We start from the raw sequence: 21,845 nt of genomic DNA, 5'->3' as shown, positions 1-21,845 counted from the left end.
CGTAGTTTCGTGGGCCTGTGCTCATACTTCCGACGCTTCATACGAAATTTCGCCACGATCATATCACCGCTGACGAAGCTCCTTGGAAGTAACGGGCCCTTCAATTCCTGGTCATTCGAGTGCGACGACGCGTTCGCGAAGCTCCGCCATTTGTTGACGTCGCCTCCCATTCTACGCCACTACGACCCCACAGCCCCAACGGAGGTGCACACGGACGCCAGCGGTGTAGGCCTCGGCGCTGTCCTGGCGCAGCGAAAACCAGGGTTCCCTGAATATGTCGTAGCATATGCAAGCCGTACGCTCACGAAAGCCGAGAAAAACTACACCGTCACGGAGAAAGAGTGCCTGGCGATCGTCTGGGCTCTTACAAAGTTTCGACCTTATTTGTATGGTCGCCCATTCGATTTCGTCACCGACCATCATGCACTATGCTGGCTTTCATCATTGAAGGATCCCTCAGGCCGTCTCGCCCGTTGGGCTCTTCGCTTACAAGACTACGACATCCGCGTGCTGTACCGCAACGGACGCCAGCATGCTGACGCCGACGCCCTCTCGCGCTCCCCTCTGCCTGAAGGTGATGTGCTCTGCTCAGTATCCTCGGCTGCTGTTTCTGCCATTGATGTTGACATCATCGCTACTGAACAGCGAAAGGATAATTGGATCGGCCCGCTCATCGACATGCTCTCTGATCCATCCGCAACGCCATCCACGCGTACCTTGCGTCGTCAAGCTCGCCATTTCGCCATCCGTGACGGCCTTCTACACCGACGCAATTACGACGCCGACGGCCGGCAATGGTTACTCGTGATACCCCGCAGTCTGCGGTCAGAGATATGTGAATCCTTCCATTCTGATCCGCAATGCGCGCACTCTGGGGTATTCAAAACCTACCATCGCATTCGACAACGCTACTTCTGGCGCGGAATGTACCGCTATGTGCAGCAGTTCGTTCGCTCTTGCCTCACTTGCCAACGCCGTAAACCGTCAGCCCACATTTCGCACGCCGGTCTGCAACCGTTACCTTGCCCTGACCGTCCCTTTGGGCGCGTAGGTATCGATTTGTATGGACCACTTCCTCTGACGTCGGCTGGTAACCGCTGGGCCATCGTTGCTGTTGACCATTTAACGCGATACGCCGAAACCGCCGCTCTCTCTGCGGCTACTGCGCGCCATGTTGTGTCCTTCCTGCTGCATCAATTTATACTGCGCCACGGACCACCCCAAGAGCTTCTCAGCGATCGAGGCCGTGTCTTTTTGTCGGAAGTCGTCGAAGCCATTCTGGCGGAGTGCCATTCTGTCCACCGCAAAACTACTGCTTACCACCCACAGACGAATGGCCTCACCGAACGCTTTAACCGCACCCTCGGCGACATGCTTTCTATGTACGTCGCTGCCAACCACACTAATTGGGATAATATACTGCCCTTCGTCACCTACGCCTACAACACCGCCCTTCAGAGCACGACTGGTTTTTCACCTTTCTACTTGCTGTACGGAAGGCACCCGTCGCACACTATGGACACGATACTCCCGTACACGCCGGATCCATCTGAGTGTACACCTATTTCCGAGACAGCCAGGCTTGCTGAAGAGTGTCGCGAGCTTGCCAAGACTTTTACGACGCAAGAGCAAGAGCGGCAGAAGAGTATTCGTGATGGCTTCACCACTTCTGAGCCCACGTTCCTTCCTGGTGCGCTTGTATGGCTCTCGATCCCGACCTCTGCAGCTGGCCTCTCTTCCAAACTACGTCCCAAATACGAAGGCCCCTACCGTGTCATCGAGGGCACCTCACCCGTCGACTATCTGATCGAACCCGTTGAACAATCTTCGAACATGCGCCGCCGTGGGCGCGACATCGTCAACGTGGAGCGCCTGAAGGCTTATTATGACCTGCTCATAGTAACAAGCTGTTAGGTCGCCAGGCGGCTCCGTCTTCGACCTCGGGGTAATTGTAGCGAAGCCTCCGAACTCGGAAATGGGTCGAGCTCTTGAGTACCCTCTAGTGGGGCTACCCAACAAGGACGCCGCTCGCGCTGAGAGCCCGTGCTTGACTGTGACTGTCGCCATTGTATATTCTCGCTCGTTGCCGGCTAATAAACGCCTTAACAACAACAAAAAAAAAAAACCCTTGCAAGCACACCCCTCGCTGTGCAGGACCCAAGCTTTTGCTCTCAGGCTGCTCCAAACAAAAACCTATCCGAGCCCTGCGGCACTGTACACAATATACTTCGAACGATTCTCAAGCTCGGATTTCCCCTTGTGGGGGGGTAATGCAGACTTCGAGCATGTCCTGTGGGGCTGTGCCTTTGCCGGCCCTCCTTTCCGCCGTGAGGTAAATGAAAAGGCTCAACAAAGCCCAGGACCTCACCTCCCAAATCCTGGCCACCCAGAGGGCTCACGCGAGAGCGGACAGGTTTAACCTGACCGTCCCCAAGTGCACCTAGCCAGGTGATGCTTAGTCAACTCGCGTTTATTGTAGACTCAGTAAAGTTGTTTCACTCACTCACTCTCTCCTATTAGGTGGGCCTCAAGCATGCTGGGTGTACTATTACCTAATACGCAGCAGTAACTCTGACCGACGCGTCAAGCCAATTGTTTCAAGCTCAATTGCAGTGGAGGCAGTGCGCAGGAACACTTGTGTACCGATATTTCAAGAGTTCCCATTGTTCTGCTGAAATTTTGGGATAACTCACTGTAGCGGTGTTTCGTTTTTCATTAAATCTTGTGGGTAATTTCAGCATAAGTGCTTTTCAAGGCAATTTGTGAGCCTTGGTGTTCCTTCGCATCTTGGACAGAAAATTGTCATGTGCCTGTGTTTCAGCCCACAAACAGTCCTGGGCTGAATCTTGTGTCTTGGCTAAGTGACACAGTGGGATGAACCTTTGTCTGTATCGCTCTCTGGCATGCAAGTTCCTCGTAAAAGCAGGGCTAGTTCAAAGTTGCAGCGGCTGAAAAACGTTCTCGCTGGCAGGTTCCACGATGGGCGTTCTTGCTGTGTGCACTTGGCCTCTTCGTCTACCAGACGCTGGATGCTTGCGACGGGAAACAGGCACGGCGCACAGGCACTAACACACCTCTGGGGGAGCTCTTTGACCACGGCTGCGACTCCATCTCGACAGGTGAGAGGCATTTGACAAGGTGCTGCGAGCTACTGCTACTGACCACTTATTTAAAATTCCACACAAGATTTAGAAAATTCAAGGTTGTAACATTACCCAACTTTTAATAATAAAATTGATTCTGAATACTGATCTTATTCTAAACTTTACTCCTCAAAAATGCATGGTGAACTTTCTCGGTGTGTCAAGTTGTACTTTTGGGCTAGTTGATTCATATTCACAGTAAAACGCCATCAGAGGAGAAGGATGCTTTTTGTACACATCCTTCTCGTCTAGTCTGCTTTTTTTGCTGTGAATTTCTCAACAGGCATTTTGTAAACATAAATGGCTCCTATGGCACAGATTGGTGCTGTGGGTTCTGAATGCTTGCTTAGAATTAGGCTTTTATAAAGTGACCTACATCAGAAAGCGTTCGTATCGCCAGTGTGAAATTATCATAACAGCTACTGTCCAAAATTTGTTTCAAATCTTTTACTAGGAGAGGCTGTTAATTATAAAAAGTTTCTTATATTGTGTGTTAGTGCAAAATTATGTACTGTGTGTTTTCTTGTCGCACTGTGGATAAACTTGCTGATGCTACTTCTTTTCATTGCTTTAGGAGTCATTACTTGCAAACACTTACTCATGTCTATCTTAAATGAAGCCATCATAGTAAAAAGAATGCTGTTACAAAGCTTTTGAGGAATCCTAAATGTCAACCTTCTGTTTAAAGAAGTACTAACTCAAAATTGTGAAGGCAAGCTAGCTTGTGGGACAAATATCATGGTTAAGAATCTGGAGGAATCTGCTTAAAATAAAATTTACGTGTGTGCTGCAAAACTGAATGTGCAATAGAGCGCCTCACTGCGTCAACTACTTGATTTGAATGTAAACAATGACCAGCTACCGACTGTGTCATGAGCTCGTGCTGGCTTGCTTCCTTTTGCAGCTGTTAACATGGTGCTCCCGCGTGTGTTCACGGGGCAAGCTGTGTTTTAAGGCTGAGCCAAGTCTGACTCCATTTGGTGATAACTGAAACTGGGACTAGGTGTTGTAAAAACTCCTCCAAATAATTAACTCTTGTGCGATTGAGCAAACCAGGTTTCCAGTCTTCATAAGCTGGTTGTTAACTACTTATTACTGTAACAGAACAAAGCATGGTGTACAGTATTTTTCAGTGCTTCTTTAACTGTTCAAATGCTTGGCATACCCCACGCTTGTACACCAGTGTCACTTCACTTGCTTGCAGCTTGACATGCATGCTACTCCTCTCTCACTTTTAAATAAATTTTTGCAACTCTTTCATGGTTTTCAATAACGTAGAACAAAAAATTAACACCTTTGGAAGAGCACACATAGTATGAGGATGAGCACTTGACCTTGTCTGTGTGGCAATATTGTGTGTAGCGCCGCATATAATATTGTAAGAGGAAGTAGTTGACAGGACAGAGGCGCACTTGCAACTAAGCTTTATTTTGCATTCGTTGTACAAATAAAGCTGAGAAACCACGGGATACCGTTAGCACTGCCACACTGTTTACCAAAATAAAACCAAATAAAACCACCTACTACTCTAATCGTCGAGATAGTCTACTTCACAAGAAAACAGGTCAACAGATGGTTTACTAATGCATTTGCTGCCCAACTTCTTGATGACATATGCCTAAAATATTTGCCGCTCCTGCTTCTTTCTATAACTTTCTAAAACTCTCGTCTTCTCAAGCTAAAGCGTGCAGTTCAGCGGCCACAAGCGACAATGAAAACGCTGAGGAATTTGGAATCGTGGCGATTCGGGGCGTGGCAAATTATTTTTGGTTTTATTTTCCTCTGAGCAGTGATTCTAAAACCGATGCTTCAACAAGCAGCAACGAGGCAGCTGGAGACGCACGCCTGGGCCATGCTGGCTTGTAAGACATATGAACGCTGCATGCATTTCAATTGTTCACGATGACAGTAGCTTCAAGTAATGACATTTGAGCGCACGACTCCATGACAAATCGCTCGATGTGGCACATCGAAAACGCAGGGTTCACATGAACACGCTGCACAAACCAAGCAAAAAAGCAAGTGAAGCCGTTGCCAAGCACCGCCACCAGATGGTACCACATGTAGACACCATGATGACAACACAAATTGTTGACGTCATCGCTGCACTCTCATCGTCACTCGGCGTCTGAGGCATGGCGTAGAAGCTCCCCGAATGCGCTGAAACACTGCTGGTGTCTCATGGCCAGGAACGTTCCTTTAATCCTTTGGACACTCTTTGCGCTCGAAATAGAATAACTTTTACGTAACGGATGCCATTCATACTCGGCTAAAAAAAAACTCATGGATAGCTAAAACAGCTGATGCATAGCCAACAATCAAATGAACGCCTCATCTCAAATTTGAAATTTGTTGTCGCTGCTCCTTCAAGTACTTGACTACGTCTTCCTGCAAATATGCCGTCCATCAAACTATCGTGATGGCAGCCTGGGGTTTTCGTTCTACTAATTTATTGAGCCCTAGCTGAATGACAGTGTGTCTTTTTGATGAACTCTCGTTTAAACTTTGGGGGGGAGGATAGGAGGGGGGCACAGATCACTTGTGGGCGACTTTATTCATGGTGCTGTAGCATTCGTCGTGCGCCGTCTTTCTTTTCAGTGTTTGTAGCCCTGGCGGTGTGCATAGCTGTCAAGCTAGGCTCGTATCCTGGCTGGATGTTCTTCCAGTGCTTTGTGGCCATCACCCTGTTCTACTGCGCCCACTGGCAGACCTACGTGTCAGGGACACTGCGCTTTGGAAAGTGAGCACCATGTCGTTTCGCTTTTCTCCGTTAGGAAGCTTTTCCTCCGACAAGCATGCCAGTCTCCGGTCACATCAGGATGTTGGCAGCACGACTGCCACTAGCATCTGCGTTCATTATTGGAATATTGGATTGTCTATTGTAGTGTGGCTTTGAACTGACAGCCACAGCACTTAAGAAAATGCTGAATTAATGAGAATAGGTTTGAGGAGGTCTGCGCACATGCTAAAGAGCCATGGTGTTTGCAGCGTGGGCTGTCTTCTAACTTTTAAATTATTTTTGCCCTGCTTGTTCTTTCTTGGCGCATTCCGATTGAAAAAAGCGTATTGTCTTGCATGCTGTGTGTAGTCGCAGGGAGACACTCGGCACTTAGTGGCTAAGCCTGACCTTGTTCAGGAACAGTGCTGTCTTGCTCAGTATGTCCGTGCACAGCCTTGTTCAGGAACAGTGCTGTCTTGCTCAGTATGTCCGTGCACAGCCTGTTCTAGCCAATGAGGCAGTCGCAAGCAAGATGGGGCATCTGAAAAAAAAACAAAAAAAAAACACGTAATCTTAATCAAAGCATAGAACCAGCAATCAATAACTGCACAGGCCAGGGTCATCACTAAAGACCAGATTATAGGCAAATGCTTATTTTGTTTCTTGTTTTCCTACTCTGCCACTTAAATTTAAAGTGCCTATAAATGCCTATTTTCAAAACCTGGGCTTATATAAGCACTATTTAGCATCAAGTTTTGATTTCCAGTACAGTTGGAGACCGGCATTAACGTTACAGGCTTTCAGAACTCTATGGTGTGCAAAGTTCCTTTCAGCACTGTCAAGGTTACTAAGGCCCTTAGCCCATCAGAAGGCGAAATAGCTTTTACACGTGTATTTTCGTGGCATCTGCTCGCACGTGTAGAGAAAAGGAGGTTCTTCTGTGCAGCTGCAGGATGTTGAAGAACGAATGTGAAACCGTGCGGTGTTATCAGACGAAAGTGAAGTGTAGGTAAAAAAGGTGTCCACGTTGTTTTGTTTGTCATTTATTCTCAAAGGGTGCTTCACCAGGTCACATAAAAAATTTTAGCTGGGCACTAGAAGTTGTAGTGTGTCCAATAAAAAGCTTTGTTCTACAAAAATTTTTTTATTACTTTCATTACGAGCCGTGAAAGCATGATGCGAGCAGGTGAGCAAACCTTTGCCACTCTCTCGTTGTAGACTTGGCAAGCCAAAGTCCTTCGGCATCATAGCGATTGGGAGCCTGAAGACCGCACGACACAGACTCATCGACATGTCATGTGCAGGCAAAGTTACATTGGCATGACATGCCCAAGCTAGGTCGTGCACGCAACTGGTGGTGGGCCGTTTCAGCGTTCTCTGTATTTTACTGCGCATTCCTCTGAGATGGATCCCTCTAGGCAAGCACATTCGGAGAGGCTGGCATAGCTCATGTATCCTTACCACAATACACAACGTTGTGTCACTAGAACTGTTTTAAGGGACGATGCACCAAAAACACGCCCAGCATTGTCAGCGGTAGCACCGGCACAATGCGAGAACGGCGAGAACATTAACGCAACCAAAATGGAGCCAGCTTAGTCTCGCATGTAAGTTTAAAAAAACAGTGCGCACTGATTCTGTTTGTATGTTTCAATATTTCTATTACTTTCATACTTCTATTCAAGCAACAGATTGTACAAATTACACACGTCGCCTTGGATAATTCTCGCAATGTCTCGTACTACTTTGACGTATGCAGGACCATCCCTTGTTGTATATGTCAGCTCGATTCGTGAGATGAAGGGCAAGCGGTGTTCATTCTGAAATTTCACCTTTTTCAAGGGTGCATCGCGTTGGAAATCTCTGTAGAGGAAATGCCCAGTGCATGCATTTCTCTTGCCTGCTTGAAATAAGAACCAGTTAATACAAGGATAAAAGACCCTTCTGGCCTATTACCAGTCTGGTTATTTGATCCTGTGCTGTCCTTCTCAGCCACGCTGAAAATAAAGAGATCCAGGAGCATGTATATTCGTCCTTGGACACTCAACTCACCATGTTTAACAATAAAAAGTGAGACCATGTTCTGCAAACCTTGTGGAAAACAAAAATTGCACGGCCAATGCTAAGCTATTAGTGCCTTTGCACTATCATAAACTAAAACAATGTTTTTTTGCGTTCTGTCGTAGACTCAGGTTCGGCATGTATTTGTTCAGAAATTCGAACTTTCGCAAGACTTTATTGCGTCTACATTTACAATTTTGGGGGCCTAAAAGTGTGTTTAGCCTGCCTATTTTTGGCGCCGAATAAACACAGAGGAAGAAAGGACAAGCGCTTATTTATTGGAAAGAGAAGAATATATAAACTGGCAATCAAAAACGATTCATGCATATGCAGGCAAAAAGTACACCAGTGGCAACTCGAGAATACAGAGTAAAAGCAGGAAGATTATCCAGAAACATAATCTAGAAAAGCAAACTCTTTATCGTGCATCAAAACTGAAGGCTGGCTGACGCATTGTTCTCCTCTGTTTCTTATATGAAAAGCTTCCGTCAACTCACAAGTCAATTGATTGTTTGATCAAAAAACCACTTCAGTATCCTGAAAAAGAGGATAGCAGCCGATTTATTGGAAATAGGAGAATATATTCGCTGGCAATCAAAAACAACACATGCGTGTGCAGGCAAAAAGTACACCAGTGGCAACTCGAGAGTACAGAGTACAAGTAGAAAAATTATTCAGAAACATAATCTAGAAAAGCAAACTCTTTATCCTGCAGCAAAACAGAAGGCTGGCTGAGGCATTGTTCTCCTCTTTTTCTTATGTGAAAAGCTTCCGTCATCTCACGAGTTAATTGATTGTTTGATTGAAAAAAGGCCCGTGTGCATGTTTCAATGCATGTTAAAGAACCCCGGTGGTCAAAATTTCCGTAGCCCTCCACTGCAGCGTCTCTCATAATCATATGGTGGTTTTGGGACGTTATACCCCACATATCAATCATTTGATTGAAAAACCATTTCGCTATCCTGAAAAAAAGGATAGAAGCCTTTTCTCTTTTGAAAAAGAAGCGCTTGTCCTCTCTTTCTTTGTGTTTATTCGTGCGCTTGAACGACAGTTATACCTGCTTGATGCAGTTGGGCTTAAAGTCCCCTTGTACATAGTGATAACCCACTCTCTAGGCTTCAAGTGCTGCTGGAAACTTTTCCAGCGCACGCAGAATGTGCATGTGCACCTACTGGAAATGTTGCTTGTTGTGTTTATGTAGTTGTTTATACTGCCAGACATGGCGGAGTGCTGGTTGCTATAAAGACTTGTGTGCAGCTTTCTGTGCTAAAGCAGCATCTGATGTCAAAATATGCAACCTCAACAGGCTTTCTGCTACGTTTCCAGCCATCATCTCCTTCAGCAGTGGTGGGAACGTTTGTGTTTGCAACTTGATTGTGCTGCTCGCTGCGTTGACTTGTGGCCTAAAGCGAGCTAGACACATTGCTCATTGGAACTTTCATTATAGTCGGTAATTAATCTCAATGTGTGGCATACGACTATAGCCAATACTAATTGCTTTGGTGAGGGCCCTACAATGTTTGACAGGTCATTCCAGGACCAATGTCAAAACTGCCATTTTTCGTTTATTGGCATCAATACAACCAAAGACTAAATGTGCGCACATTTTGAGCCTAAGATATTGTTCTTGTTATGTAAAAGTAGAACATTACTTACTGCAGGGTAATAAATGGACTTGATGACATGCTAATTATAATTAATGAGACTAGCATAATACACCACATTTATTCACTTTCTTGGAATGCTTCTTTCTTGGAATGGAGTGGCTTAAAATTGTGCTATGCAAAGTTTACACATTTGCAGATGGTGTAACATAATTTGCGCCTGGCACGATTGAGCAAAACGTCGTGGTCAGAAGAAGGCGGTCGGAGAAAAACGCTGTGGCTGGTACAAATAAAACTAAGCTTCTGCATGGCCAAGCTGGCCTTCTGATTGTAAAGCTCTTGGGCCTCAGTCGTTTCGGCATTGCACGAGAAATTGATTTCCATGCAATGATATTGTTGTAATTTTGTGGGGGTGGTTCGAATCAAAACTAAAATTAGCCCTGGCGATGACTATGTAAAATGCACTAGTTTCTTGGCACCATTTATGAATTCCATAAAGTAACTTTTCATTTATGCCTTCTTCTTTCTTCAATTTTCATCTTCACTTTATTAAATGATTAAATTGCTGTATTCCTGAATCCTTAGCCTGGTCCAAAGTAATCTGCCATGTGCAGTCACTCAAGTGTCTCAAAAGTGCCACAGTTAACAGCTATTCTAGCATTTTATGGTTGATGTTTACGTCTGATTCCTAAGTGGCCATGGCTTAAGCCTTTGCTCATGGTCATTTTCTGTTGGAACTCTGTTTAGGTCGGGATATTCGCTCATGAGTACACTCACTAGGCCTCACTCTGACTTGGGCCGAGTAGTGAGTCCAGGTAAACAATATTTTGGTGAGTCTCAGTCAGAGAAACTTCAGCGAGTCTGAATCCGAGCGAGTCCTAAGCATTAAATATATTTCATGAGTGAGCCTGAGCGCCACGATTTTTGCTGACCTATTGAACTCAGTGCTTTGTTCATCATCTGTGCATTGCCTGCACAGGTTCGATGTGACTGAAGCACAGTTCTCGGTGATGATGATCCACATTATCTCTGCCGTCTTTGGTTCTGACATTTGGGCTACCAAGGTGAGAGACTCGGACCAACATTTGTTTTCTACTAGACTCTCTGATTACATTGCCAACACCTGAGCTTTTTTCAATGTGTGTGTGTGTGACTTGAACAAGGTCACCTAACATTGCAAATTAAAAGGCCTTTTTCATGTCTCATATAAGGGTCACTTCTCAACCATGTTCGGTGTCAACATTAGAAAAAATATCAACAATTACCTCCAAAATTATTAAAATTTTCATGCTCATTCTGAAATAAATGATATGGTTCATGGTTGTGTTTCAAGTAAGGGTGCATGAATATTCAGAATTATAATATTTTTCTTATAGTGTTTGCTATTCGATTTGCATCACAATTTTACTATTCGAACATTTCTAACTTCCCAAAGAGTGTTCACTCAATTTCCAATTGGAAGTGACCTCTTCAGATTTCTAGTGTGCTTCAAACCATCACACTCTCCTTTTGCAGCAAAGCTGCCTTTTAGGATTTGCTGCGGTCACAAATGTACAGTCAACTCTTGTTAATTCAAACTCGAAGGGACCTGTGAATTTTGTTTGAATTATCAAGAAGTATGAATTATCAGGTGTTCTCAGATATATGACTGTCAATGAGGTGACACCACACATTAGGGTTAGGCATTGATTTCACCACATTTAAATATTTCAAAGCGTTTTAAACCTTTACAAAAACCTTTACTATACGCAATGAACAGAAAGCCTAGGTGTAAGTTCCACAAGTTTAACGGTCATTTACTCCTGATCAGGCCTCCTAATGAAGTTGTGAGTTGCCATTTGCTTCTTTGCTGTATGTGCCTTCAGCACAAAGCTCTCTTTACGAGTTGAGAAGCATCGCTGTTTACGATGTGTGTGCTTCACTTCAAACATTTGTTTACTAGCAAAGCGTTTTTCATTTTTAGACTGTGAGGACGATGTAAACACCCAAATTTTTAAATAGTTGTGGGAAAGCAGCAGATATTTTCTGATATGGAACCACAAAAGTATGAATTAACCGAATCATGCAGTTTGAATTAAGAGGCTTCTAAATACATTGAAATTACAGAGAGCCAGCCAAAAAATTGAATTTTGTTTGAATTAACAAAAAGTATGAATTATCAGAGTTTGAATTATCGCGAGTGTACTGTAATCATATTGTGCTTTTGTCATGTGAAACGTTGGATATTATTACCATTATTATAATGCAGAATATCTATAGAACCATTCTTCATGCCCATACAGGCAGTTTCTTGCCCACAAGCTTTTTCTTTCTTAGAAGCAAAGTCACTGTGCACCCTTAATGCAAAGTTAGTCTTTTTTCTGCCCGGTTCTTTGGTTATGTTCAGGGTAGCCATTGTTATAATACTGTGTTGCAACTTGAGTCTTCTCTGGGAAATTTTACCCTGCCCATTATAAAAGCCCTCACAAATTTCTTTATTAGAACAATGCAATCATTACAGGAGTGGATGTCTTTTTGTGCTCCTTTTAAACACCATCTTTGAGACGGGATCCTGTACAACTGCATTGTTGGGCAGTAACCTGCTGGTCTTGTAACAGATGAGCGAGCAGGTTTCTTGCCCGATGATAGCACAGCAGGGCAACCAAGAGGGGCGGCCTGTGCAGGTTCCCCTCATTGAGCTGCCCCTAAAGTTCCTGCCCCTCTGCTCGGGGCTGACCGCTGGCAGCATTGCCCTCGTCAGCTACGCGAGCACCATCTTTACCGGCGGGGTCGGCAAGAATGGCTCGACAGTCGCCGTAAGTCTGCCAGCGGCATCAAGGTTTGGCAACGGCTCATCTTCACCGGGTCTGTGCGTCTGTGCTGCTTGGGATGCCACCGAGGGTCAACTCGGTTCTCTCACTAATCAAACTTGTTTCCCGTGACTAAAACAGGTGCAGCAATCTGCATGCGCGGCTGGCGAACTTTTTTGGCAGCTTGTCTACTCGAGCCTGTAACCTTTTTTCAGCCTATCTTGGCATCTTGACTTCTGTATAGGGACAGGATGCATTAGCAACAGTCTGAGCTCTCTCTCAATAGTTATCTGTGTGAGGCCTCTGAAACAATTTTAGCTCAAATTTATACCAACTCCCTCAGAGGCCCAGCCCAGAGCTTGTGCATTTTGTCTCTGAGAGGTGTTGACCGTCGCCCATTTGTCAGCTTTGCTAAGTGATAAAGCAAAATATTTCTGGCTTTTTTGTTGCTAAATCAATTGCAGACTTATTGTATTGGGCAGTTTATTAATTGTCCAAGTAGAGTGTTCGGTTAGTTGGTGCAGCATATTCTTACTGTTTCACAGCACAGGGAACGTAGACAAAGACGTACTCTGTGTGTCTGTGTCTTGGTAAAAGATTGGACTTCTCTGAGCCCTTTAACACTTGCTTCTTACTAGAGCTATAGCTTACTGCCCAAATAGTAGGCTTGGCTCGTTGTATGACTTCTCAATGGACCATTCCTCCACTATTAGGTGTTGACGAACATGAGCAGAAAGATGACTGTTTGTACAGGTGCCTCCTCTTTCCCTTTCAACTAACAGCCTTCTCTTTCTCTCTGTCCTCTTTACGAATGGATGCCTGTGCTTCTGCCTGCCCTCCTCCTGCCCGGTGCTTGCACGGCCTCTGACGGGGGTGGTGGCCTCTCAGCTGCCGCTGTTCAATGTGGAACTGCGGCTCCTGCCGGTGGCAACAGCGCTTTCTGTCTCCATCATCATGTGCTACACGGACATTGCCGTCATTCTGTCGGGCGGTGTGGGCAAAAACGGGTCGACCGTTGCCGTAAGTTGCAATCTGCTTTTGTGTGCACAAGACAATGAGTTGAGGCCTAAGAAAGCGTGGGGGACGTTGTTAAAAAAAAACAGTGTAGTAATTGTGAGTGACATAGATTGGCACGAGTAAAAGTGTACAAAAAAAAAAAAGGAAACCTGTTCTTTTGGTGGGACCCAGACCCAATACCTTCAAGTTACTCTACCAATTGGGCCATGATCCACATTATTAGTTATTTTTGTGTGTTTGATTCCTGGGATGTTTTGCCTAGGCCACTCGTAGCCCAGGCAGCAACTGTAAGACACTATTATATTCGAGTACAAGTAAAAAAGACTTGCAGCCCAATGGAGTCATCGTGAAAGCATGGCCAATGGCGTTGCGCCTATGTACAGGGAGCGCTTGTACTTAAGCTCCTATCTGTGCCTTTAATTAGATCCTCTGGAAGTCTAATTTTGAAGGAAGATCAAGATTTAGTTCAATTTGTTTTGTTTTCATGTCAGAACATGACACGTAAAAGAGTTTGTTGGTCAGCTGGAGTAGTCAATTGCAGCTTTATTGCCTACAACTTACTGACAGAATCGATGAGAAATGAACAAGCAGTTCTCACTACCTGTCGAGTCTGACAACAGACGTGTGTGTAGTGTTTCCGTGACAAATGACATCGCACTGAACACAAAGGAGAAAGCCCCTCTTTCTTTATTCGCTCAGTCATGCTTGTGCATGTTCCTGAAAAGCGTGCATGCACAAGGCACTGCCCCGGCAAGGGTGGTGTCATGACAAGAAGTTGACAAGATAGCACTAGCACGATTATGTCACAGTCTGAAGAGACATACACCTCAGATGCAGGAGGAACAAAACAGCAGAGCGCACGGCGCTTCATGCTCGCTACGATGACCACATTGCATCACACATGGCATTGAAGCACCGATCAAAGGTGCAAGTATCAGCGGCTGTTTCCAGGCAGCTCAGACTGCTGATGCAGTAGATGAAACAAGATGGAAATCGTGCTCATCAGACTGCACACAATACACAAACAAGGCTTTTCATGGAAATACAATTGAGATGAACAACACTCAAGTCAGCTTGCAAGACAACAATGAACGAACTGATAAGACTGTTGCAAGCGGCGCAGGCAGTAATATTTGTTGAGGTTCGTGACCACTAAAGAACGCGTTTTTTTATACCTCTCGTGAGTACAGTGGGAGGGCGGTTGGCCGTGACATCACGATGACACAGCAACATCATTGGCTAAAGGGGTGGTTCCTTGATGGTAAAAAGAAAAGTCTTCCTTTTTTTTTTTCACTGGCACTCAAGTAAAGAGCATCTTATCTTTGCACAAAGTTATTAGGGGTGTGAGCCCCACTGACAGAAAGGGTCTTTTTCTTTTTCACTTCAATTCTTTCTTGATATTTGGTGACTCATTTAACGTACCGCAGTGGAGGAAAAAAAGGAAATTCAGTTTGTCATATTTACTGCTGTACAGTTAAAAAACAACATTCTTCCTGGGGTCTGTCAAATTAGTTTGAATGTGTATCACAAAGACTTCCCACAATTGCCGATGCACAAGTGCATACGGGTTCATAAAAGCCTTTTCTGAACTAAGTTTGCGCTTGCTGAAGAATATGTTCACTCCTAGACAAATCGTTCTGGTGAGCACAAGTTTTGGTGTAAGTAGTCGCTAAAGGATGAACAGATGTGGATTTTGCAACCTGAAAGAGAGAACTAGAGTGGGGTTTTTCATCATTTTTTTAACTTCACAAGAATTCTTTTTTTTTTTTGTTATAAACAATTTTTTAGGGGTGTGGGAGTACTTTAATTTTCGAATATATCTCAAATAGTGTTTGCTCTTTGATTTGATTCGCACCAGAGTTTTACTATTCGAAGTATGCAAACTTTACGAAGACAAATACGGTCATCGTCAGATTGGCAGTGGCCCCCTGAGATTTTTTTTTTTTTTTTTTTTCCATTACACACTCGCATTTCAGTAGAGCTACCTTTCAGACTCTGCTACGGTCACAAATGTATTAACTCAAGGAAACGGTGGTTCCAACATGGAGTTGATAGGTGTGGCAGAGGTGGTGGCTTAATTAATGTCGTTTTGGACCTGAAATTCAAGCAGAAAGTTAGACGTCAAAGATTTTTGGCACCCGTAATCACAGACGTTTCTATATATGTGGATGTCTATGAGGCAGCTTAGGAACTCTGAATTCATAGGGCTTGTCCGCCACATCAGTTGGACCTTCACAGATGTTGAAAGAAAAAAATATAGTGTCTTTTTGGTTCACATGTCAAGAGTTCTGACACCACTTTGGTTGCACCAAATCACATAAATATAGTTTAGCCTCTGCATTCTCTGATCCTCAATAAAACATCTGTGGAATATCATCTTTCCGGTACTTCATCAAGCTTGCCAAAGAAACACTTCGATGTTCCTTTCTCGTAAGGATGTGCTTAGAGGTCCTCTGCTACATATTTTCTGCAATGTCACTTTGAAGTATTTGAAATATATTGACCAGATATCTTACAACGCATTCAGTTTGATTTGTACTTAAAACTTCATACTATGAACTCTTTTCACACTCAAAATTTTGCTGTTCACACAGCTGTAGAAGTTTCATTTAGGGGAGACGCAATTTGAAAAAAAAAAAAAAAAAAAATACTGCATTAGTCTGTAGCCTAGGGCAATGAAAGTTTTACTGTATATATGGGCTTTAATGCTGATTTCAAATATGTAATTAGTTTCGTAGGAAGTTGTACAGTTTTCATTTTATGCAATGACAATGTGTCAAGTATAGTTCATTTTAAACAAATGTTTATGCCACTAAACTTTCATGGTGATAAGCCACCTATATTTCTCTGAAATAACTGTAGAATGCATACAATCATCAAAGAATTCCGTGTAAAATATTTCGATGAACAAAAAGAATTGTTTTGTGAGAATTTTTAGGGAACTCAACCCATACTAATTGATTACTTCATGCACATAATTATTCAGGCAACATAATGCCTTAAATGAGATACTTGCACCCTTCGCATGTCAAGGAATATGTGGCCAAATTTCAGTGCCTCGCTGCGGTGGTCTAATGGCTGAGGTACTCGGCTATGGACCCGTCGGTCGCGGGTTTGAATCCCCGCTGTGGCAGCTGCGTTTTCAATGGAGGTAAAAATGTTGCAGGCTTAGGGGCTCAGATTTGGGTGCACGTTAAAGAAACCCAGGGGGAAATTTCCAGAGCCCTATGGCGTCTCTCATAATCATATGGTGGTTTTGAGACGTTAAACCCCCAGATAAATCATCAATCAAAATTTCAGTCTAATCGGACTTTCACAAGTACTAAAAACATGATGTCCAAACTTAAGAAGTTGCCCAAAAATGGATAATTAGAAAAACTCATTTTAAAGAAGTACGTGAAAGCTCTTTTATCTGGACAAGACAAGTTTTTTTAAGATGATTTCTTCCATCTTCAGAGCTTGGCAATCATGGTTAATTTAAGCATGTGGCTTTAGTGAGCTCCTCATGCAACATGCGATGTCACAGCCAGGTGACAATTTTCAGAAGGCTCTAAACAATCAGCACATTTAGTTTTTTAGTAGCCCTTTTGTGTTCTTCAAAAGAGATTTTAACCTACTTGGAATATAATTACAACCTTCAGTTTTATGTTGTTAAAGTAGAGAAAGTAAAAATATGTAATTTTCGGGCAAAAAAAACTTGCGTTTTTCAATTTGCCATCTCTCCTTGATTCCTATTTATAGCATAGGGAACTAAAGGAGGTTCATTCAGAAGACACCCGCAACCCTTACTAAATATATTCCAAACCATAAAAGAAACCATGTGCTCAGATTTAGATGCACGTTAAACAACCCCAGGTGGTCGAAATTTCCGGAGCCCACCACTACGGCATCTCTCATAATTATATGGTGGTTTTGGGACGTTAAACCCCACAAATCAATCAACTATAGAAAAAAGTGATTGCATGATATCAAACTTTGTTTGCTAAATTAAAGAGAACCACATTTTGGGTCTCATTCCGGCAACACTGTGTGACTGTAGATATTTAGCTTTGGAATGCATTTTAAATGCTTTAATGTCCCAGTTACAAATAGTGTTTAAGATGCGTTTTTTCCTTCGGGGCCTTGACGCTCAAAAGCAGGTTGAGTGGACTCTAGACTTCTGTGCTTGTTTCATTGCACAAATTCGAGGTTGTTGTGTCGAGATATTTCGTAGACTGACCGCGGCCATTTCTTTGTTTGGCTGAACAGGGCACAAGTGTTCTTTCTCCGAGCATCCCCATCGCACTGGTAGTGGTTCCGGCGTTCATCATCTACCAGAAGTCGAGCACCAGCATCTACGAAAACCACCCATGCCTGTACATCATTGCTTTTGGCATGGTGGCTGCCAAGGTCACCAACAGGCTTGTGGTGGGTGTTCACTTCTCGCCTCTTTTCCGCGTTTTCTGGTGAAACAGTTGTGTGGAAGGCCACAATGTGTGGTGGACAGTTTTTGAAGAGCATAATAAGGAGTGCTCACCAGTGCAAACCATGGGACAGTAGGGGACAGGAGAAGAAACGAGACAGAGTGCTGAACTGCCTACAATTTATTTCTTGCCAAGGTCTTCGCTTTTATACAGTTTCCAGTCGCAACAATCATGCGCGAAACACAATGATAATGCATAAGTACATCACACCAGCAAGCAAAGGAGCAACTTTTCCTTTTCGGTGAGCGCGACAGAAGGGTTTCTAACACAAACATCTTTCAATGCGCAAATCTTTTCTGCCTCTGTGATCTCGCATGTGGTTCGATCCCTGCATCTTGCGACAATAGTACACTCTGAAAATATTGGCTGGCAGCCACACGTGCTGCAGTGAACGGACAGCCATCTTTGTTTATAGTGATCCACATTGTACATATGTTCCCTCAGCCTCTCATTTATACAGTGACCTGTTTGACCAACGATGACCTTCCCAAAAAATAAATTGTTGGCAGTTCAGCGCTCTGTCTCATCTCTTCTCCTGTCCCCTCCTGTCCCGTCGTTTGCGCTGGTGAGCACTCTTTATCATGTTATACCAACACGCCCAATCCTACTGTCTTTTGAAGAGCAACAAAGTGCTGATTCCATCCATTTGCAGCATTTCAGGAAACATTGCGACCTTCTGCATGGCAAGGTCAATTAGTGTCTGTGTGCTGCAACATTTCTGTGAATTCACGACAGCTTTCAGCTTTTCAGTCTATAAAATAAGTTGAATGAGAAGTTCAAATAACAAAACCGAGCAGTGTACGTACACCATTATACAGTCGAACACTGTTATATCGAACCCACATATATTGAATTTTTGGGTATATCGAACTCGTAAGTTATCTCCTTGAAATTCCTTTGTAAAACTGTAGAAATTCACACATTTATATCGAACAGTATTTTTGCGTGCCTTCGGATACAATTAAACCTGCATATAACGAACCTCCATATAACGAATTTCTCTATATAACGAAATTTTTCTATTCCCCACCATTGCTTCATAGAAGCACATGTATTTGCTATCTCTATGTAACAAAGTAACAGTGGGAGACAACCTTGATATAAGGAATTTTCCCCACGGACAATCTAGGAATTTTCACTCCACATTACAGCATTTTGGTACGAGCATGTGTCTTCCGCCGCTTTCAGCCGTCGACCCGACGAAGCGACGGCGGCGCGCAGGGTGCATCAGGCGAGAGCGAGCGCTGCACGGATGAGCGAGATGTGGGCAGGCAGGCTTACACCCCATGACCCTGCGTTGCCGCCATTTTCGCCGCCGCGGAAGCATGCGCGAGGTTGCCTCTCCCCCCCCCCCCCCTAACACACACACACAAAAAAAAACTGCCTTTGCACGTTGGCAGTGCTGCGCTTTTAGTTAGCATCACGTATGTGGGGCCACGTTGCATATGGAGGGCCCTTAACCGAATAGTTTTCCGTGGTGTCTGTATCCGTGTCGTTCCCTCTTCGTTCTTGACACCGTGTGCACGTGCATAGTTTCGCTGTGCGCTTGGTGTGGCTTCCTGACAACATTCGGCTTTGCTCTCTTTTTTTTTTTTTTTTCGATAGCAGTTTTATGGACAGTCTCGGACTGGTTTTTTTGCAATCGCTGCCGTCATTCACCGTATATGTGTACGTGTCTATATACAGTAAAACCTCGTTAAACCGTAGTTGGCCAGAGCTCGGAAAAAGTACGTACTAAACGGTAGTACTGCTTAACTAAAATAGCGTCAGGTCGCTCACTTACCTGTCAAAAAAAGAAACCTTCAGGGAGTGCGGTGAAAGAACAAAAAACTCTCAGTAATTTATTAACTTCGCGTGACAGTCTGTAATCTTCATTTGACGACGCGGCGGCCTAGCAGCAACGACAGCGGCCTCAAACTCACTTATGCTGTGAGCCAGCTTTTCCGCCAGCCCCCTCTTCTGGACAAATACCCGCATGATGCTGACGCAATGCGCAGCTTCGGCCACTTTCGGACCTGGATCACTCGTGTTGTTGCTTTCCATGTCGTCCTTATCACTATCATTTGGCGACACTTCGACAACCGAGGCAACAATGGCTTCATCGGACATGTCCTGAGATGTCTGAACATCACTGTCTGCGTCTCTGAAGAGTAACGCCCTGCCGCTCCAGCACTTCAGCTAGCAGAGTTTTGCAAGCTTCGTCTACGATGTCCAAAGTCTGGTCGATGGTGTCACTGGCGTCATCTGCGTCACCCGCACACACACTGAAGCCTGCACGCTGGAAGCAATCTTAAACTGTGGTTGCTTCAACCTGCCGCCACTAGTATTCGAGCAGGTGAATCGCGCCAATCAGGTCGATGGAGAATAATTTGCCACATTCAATGGCGAGAAGAAATCTGTGCAGCAGATTCTTCTTGTAGAGCTGTTTTACAGCTCGAATGATGCCTTGGTCCAAGGGCTGGGCAATCGCTGTTGTGTTTGGTGGCAGAAGCGCCAACTTCACAGCCGTCAGGTTGTCCAAGGCGGCGTGCGCCGAAGCGTTGTCTAAAATAATAACAACTGTTCTGTTCTTAGCCGCAAAACGACGATCGATGAGGCGCACGTACTCAAAGAGTTTTGCCGTCATCCAGGCTTTGGTGTTGCTGCGATAGATGACCTCTGATGGCAACCGGGTGCCTTTGAAACATCTAAGCTTCGCCGACTTTCCAATCACGAGGAGCGGAGTTTTGTCAGTTCCAGTCATGTTTACGCAAAATGCCACTCATATTTTGTCTTTTGCATGCTTGCCACCGGTGCACGTCTCGCCTTTGAACGCGAGCGTTTTGTCTTGTAGCAGCCTAAGTGGGGAGGTGGCATTGAAAAAAAAAAAACTTTTTTGTTTGTTGACCTACAGCAATGAAATTTGGCATGCATACTCATAAGTGTCTCGAATAGAACAATATGCAGTTTCATCACTATACCTTCAGTAGTTCTCAAGTTACATAATGCTACATGGTCCAATTTTATGGTCTGCTCGTGGAAAGCCTAGCGCTATAACAAAACATGCCAGGAAGCTGTGAATGGTGTTGATCTTTACTCAAAAGAAAAAGAAAGGGTATGGCACTCTCAGGATTCCTTAACAAGTTCTCTTTTTTTGGAGATCATCATGGCTGCCGACACGCATTGTCAGAAACAGTGGCGTGGAGAAATCATCGTCTAGAAAAAAAAAACTGGCATAAAACAAATTGAAGATTGCTGTACCCACACGCAGTGTTCAGGGATTCAGGGAAAAAAAACAGAATCAAATTCGGTCCAATCATTCTCCTGCTACTCTTTCCACGAGCAATGCACAATGTCCAAAACACACTTGTGAGAAAAAGCCTGTAGAAGTTTTTCGACTGGCTTTTTTCGATAAACTTTCTTGTTTCTCATTGGGTATTGATGAAAATTGGCACAGACACTAAGAATGACCTCACAGTGCTTCCATAAAAATTTTGAAGCGATACCACAAATAGTTTACGAGAAACAAATTATTTCTTCATTGAACCATGTGGAGGGGCTGAGCATAATGTCAAAATAACAGTATTGAGAAAACTGCGTTTAAAGTTTCAACTTTTCTTTACGTCCCTAAGACACCTAAAAATTTTGATCTCAGGTTTGTCTTGTGATATTTGACTTTTCATGATTTACTCCTTTTCATGATTTACAAAGAACAAGTATGGATTTCAGACCAAGCTCTTTGTATGGAGTGGTGTGATAGGTATGACAGAAAAGATTGTAATTGAATAAGACCATATACTGAAATGATTACACATATTTTTTGTGCTGAAGTTGTAATTAAGTACTTGATTATAAATAATCACTGAACATTTCTTTATTTGGAGAGATGTTTATTGCATCAGAAAAATGGATCACACCATGACGGCCTATGCCTTCTTTCCAAATAACAAAGTTATGGGCATAAGACTGGTGGCACAGGAATGTTTAGCAGTATAATTAGTGACGCGAAACGGGCATATAAAAATTCATGCCCCTGATTCATATATGCTTTTTTACCGCTCTAGCCGTGA

At 44.0% G+C, this 21,845-nt stretch overlaps 1 protein-coding gene across 6 annotated transcripts in view; it reads left to right on the top strand.

Annotated features, from left to right (window-relative positions):
- The window catches only part of bbc (choline/ethanolaminephosphotransferase 1 bbc), a 178,108-nt gene that overhangs the window by 40,400 nt on the left and 115,863 nt on the right, over window positions 1–21,845 (top strand). For 3 of the 6 annotated variants that reach the window (XM_075886361.1, XM_075886362.1, XM_075886363.1), the window contains exons 2-7: window positions 2,972–3,119; window positions 5,742–5,883; window positions 10,507–10,591; window positions 12,191–12,322; window positions 13,205–13,336; window positions 17,582–17,740. In XM_075886361.1, coding sequence (XP_075742476.1) covers window positions 2,972–3,119; window positions 5,742–5,883; window positions 10,507–10,591; window positions 12,191–12,322; window positions 13,205–13,336; window positions 17,582–17,740 — 798 coding nt within the window. The remainder of the gene's footprint in view (window positions 1–2,971; window positions 3,120–5,741; window positions 5,884–10,506; window positions 10,592–12,190; window positions 12,323–13,204; window positions 13,337–17,581; window positions 17,741–21,845) is intronic. The other 3 variants (XM_037420249.2, XM_037420252.2, XM_037420248.2) reach the window with 2 other exon arrangements.

The sequence above is a fragment of the Rhipicephalus microplus genome, chromosome 2 (assembly GCF_043290135.1).
Source record: "Rhipicephalus microplus isolate Deutch F79 chromosome 2, USDA_Rmic, whole genome shotgun sequence".
Taxonomy (NCBI): domain Eukaryota; kingdom Metazoa; phylum Arthropoda; class Arachnida; order Ixodida; family Ixodidae; genus Rhipicephalus; species Rhipicephalus microplus.
The sequence above is the reverse complement of the archived record's forward strand: the minus strand, read 5'-3'. Positions and strand labels throughout refer to the sequence as shown.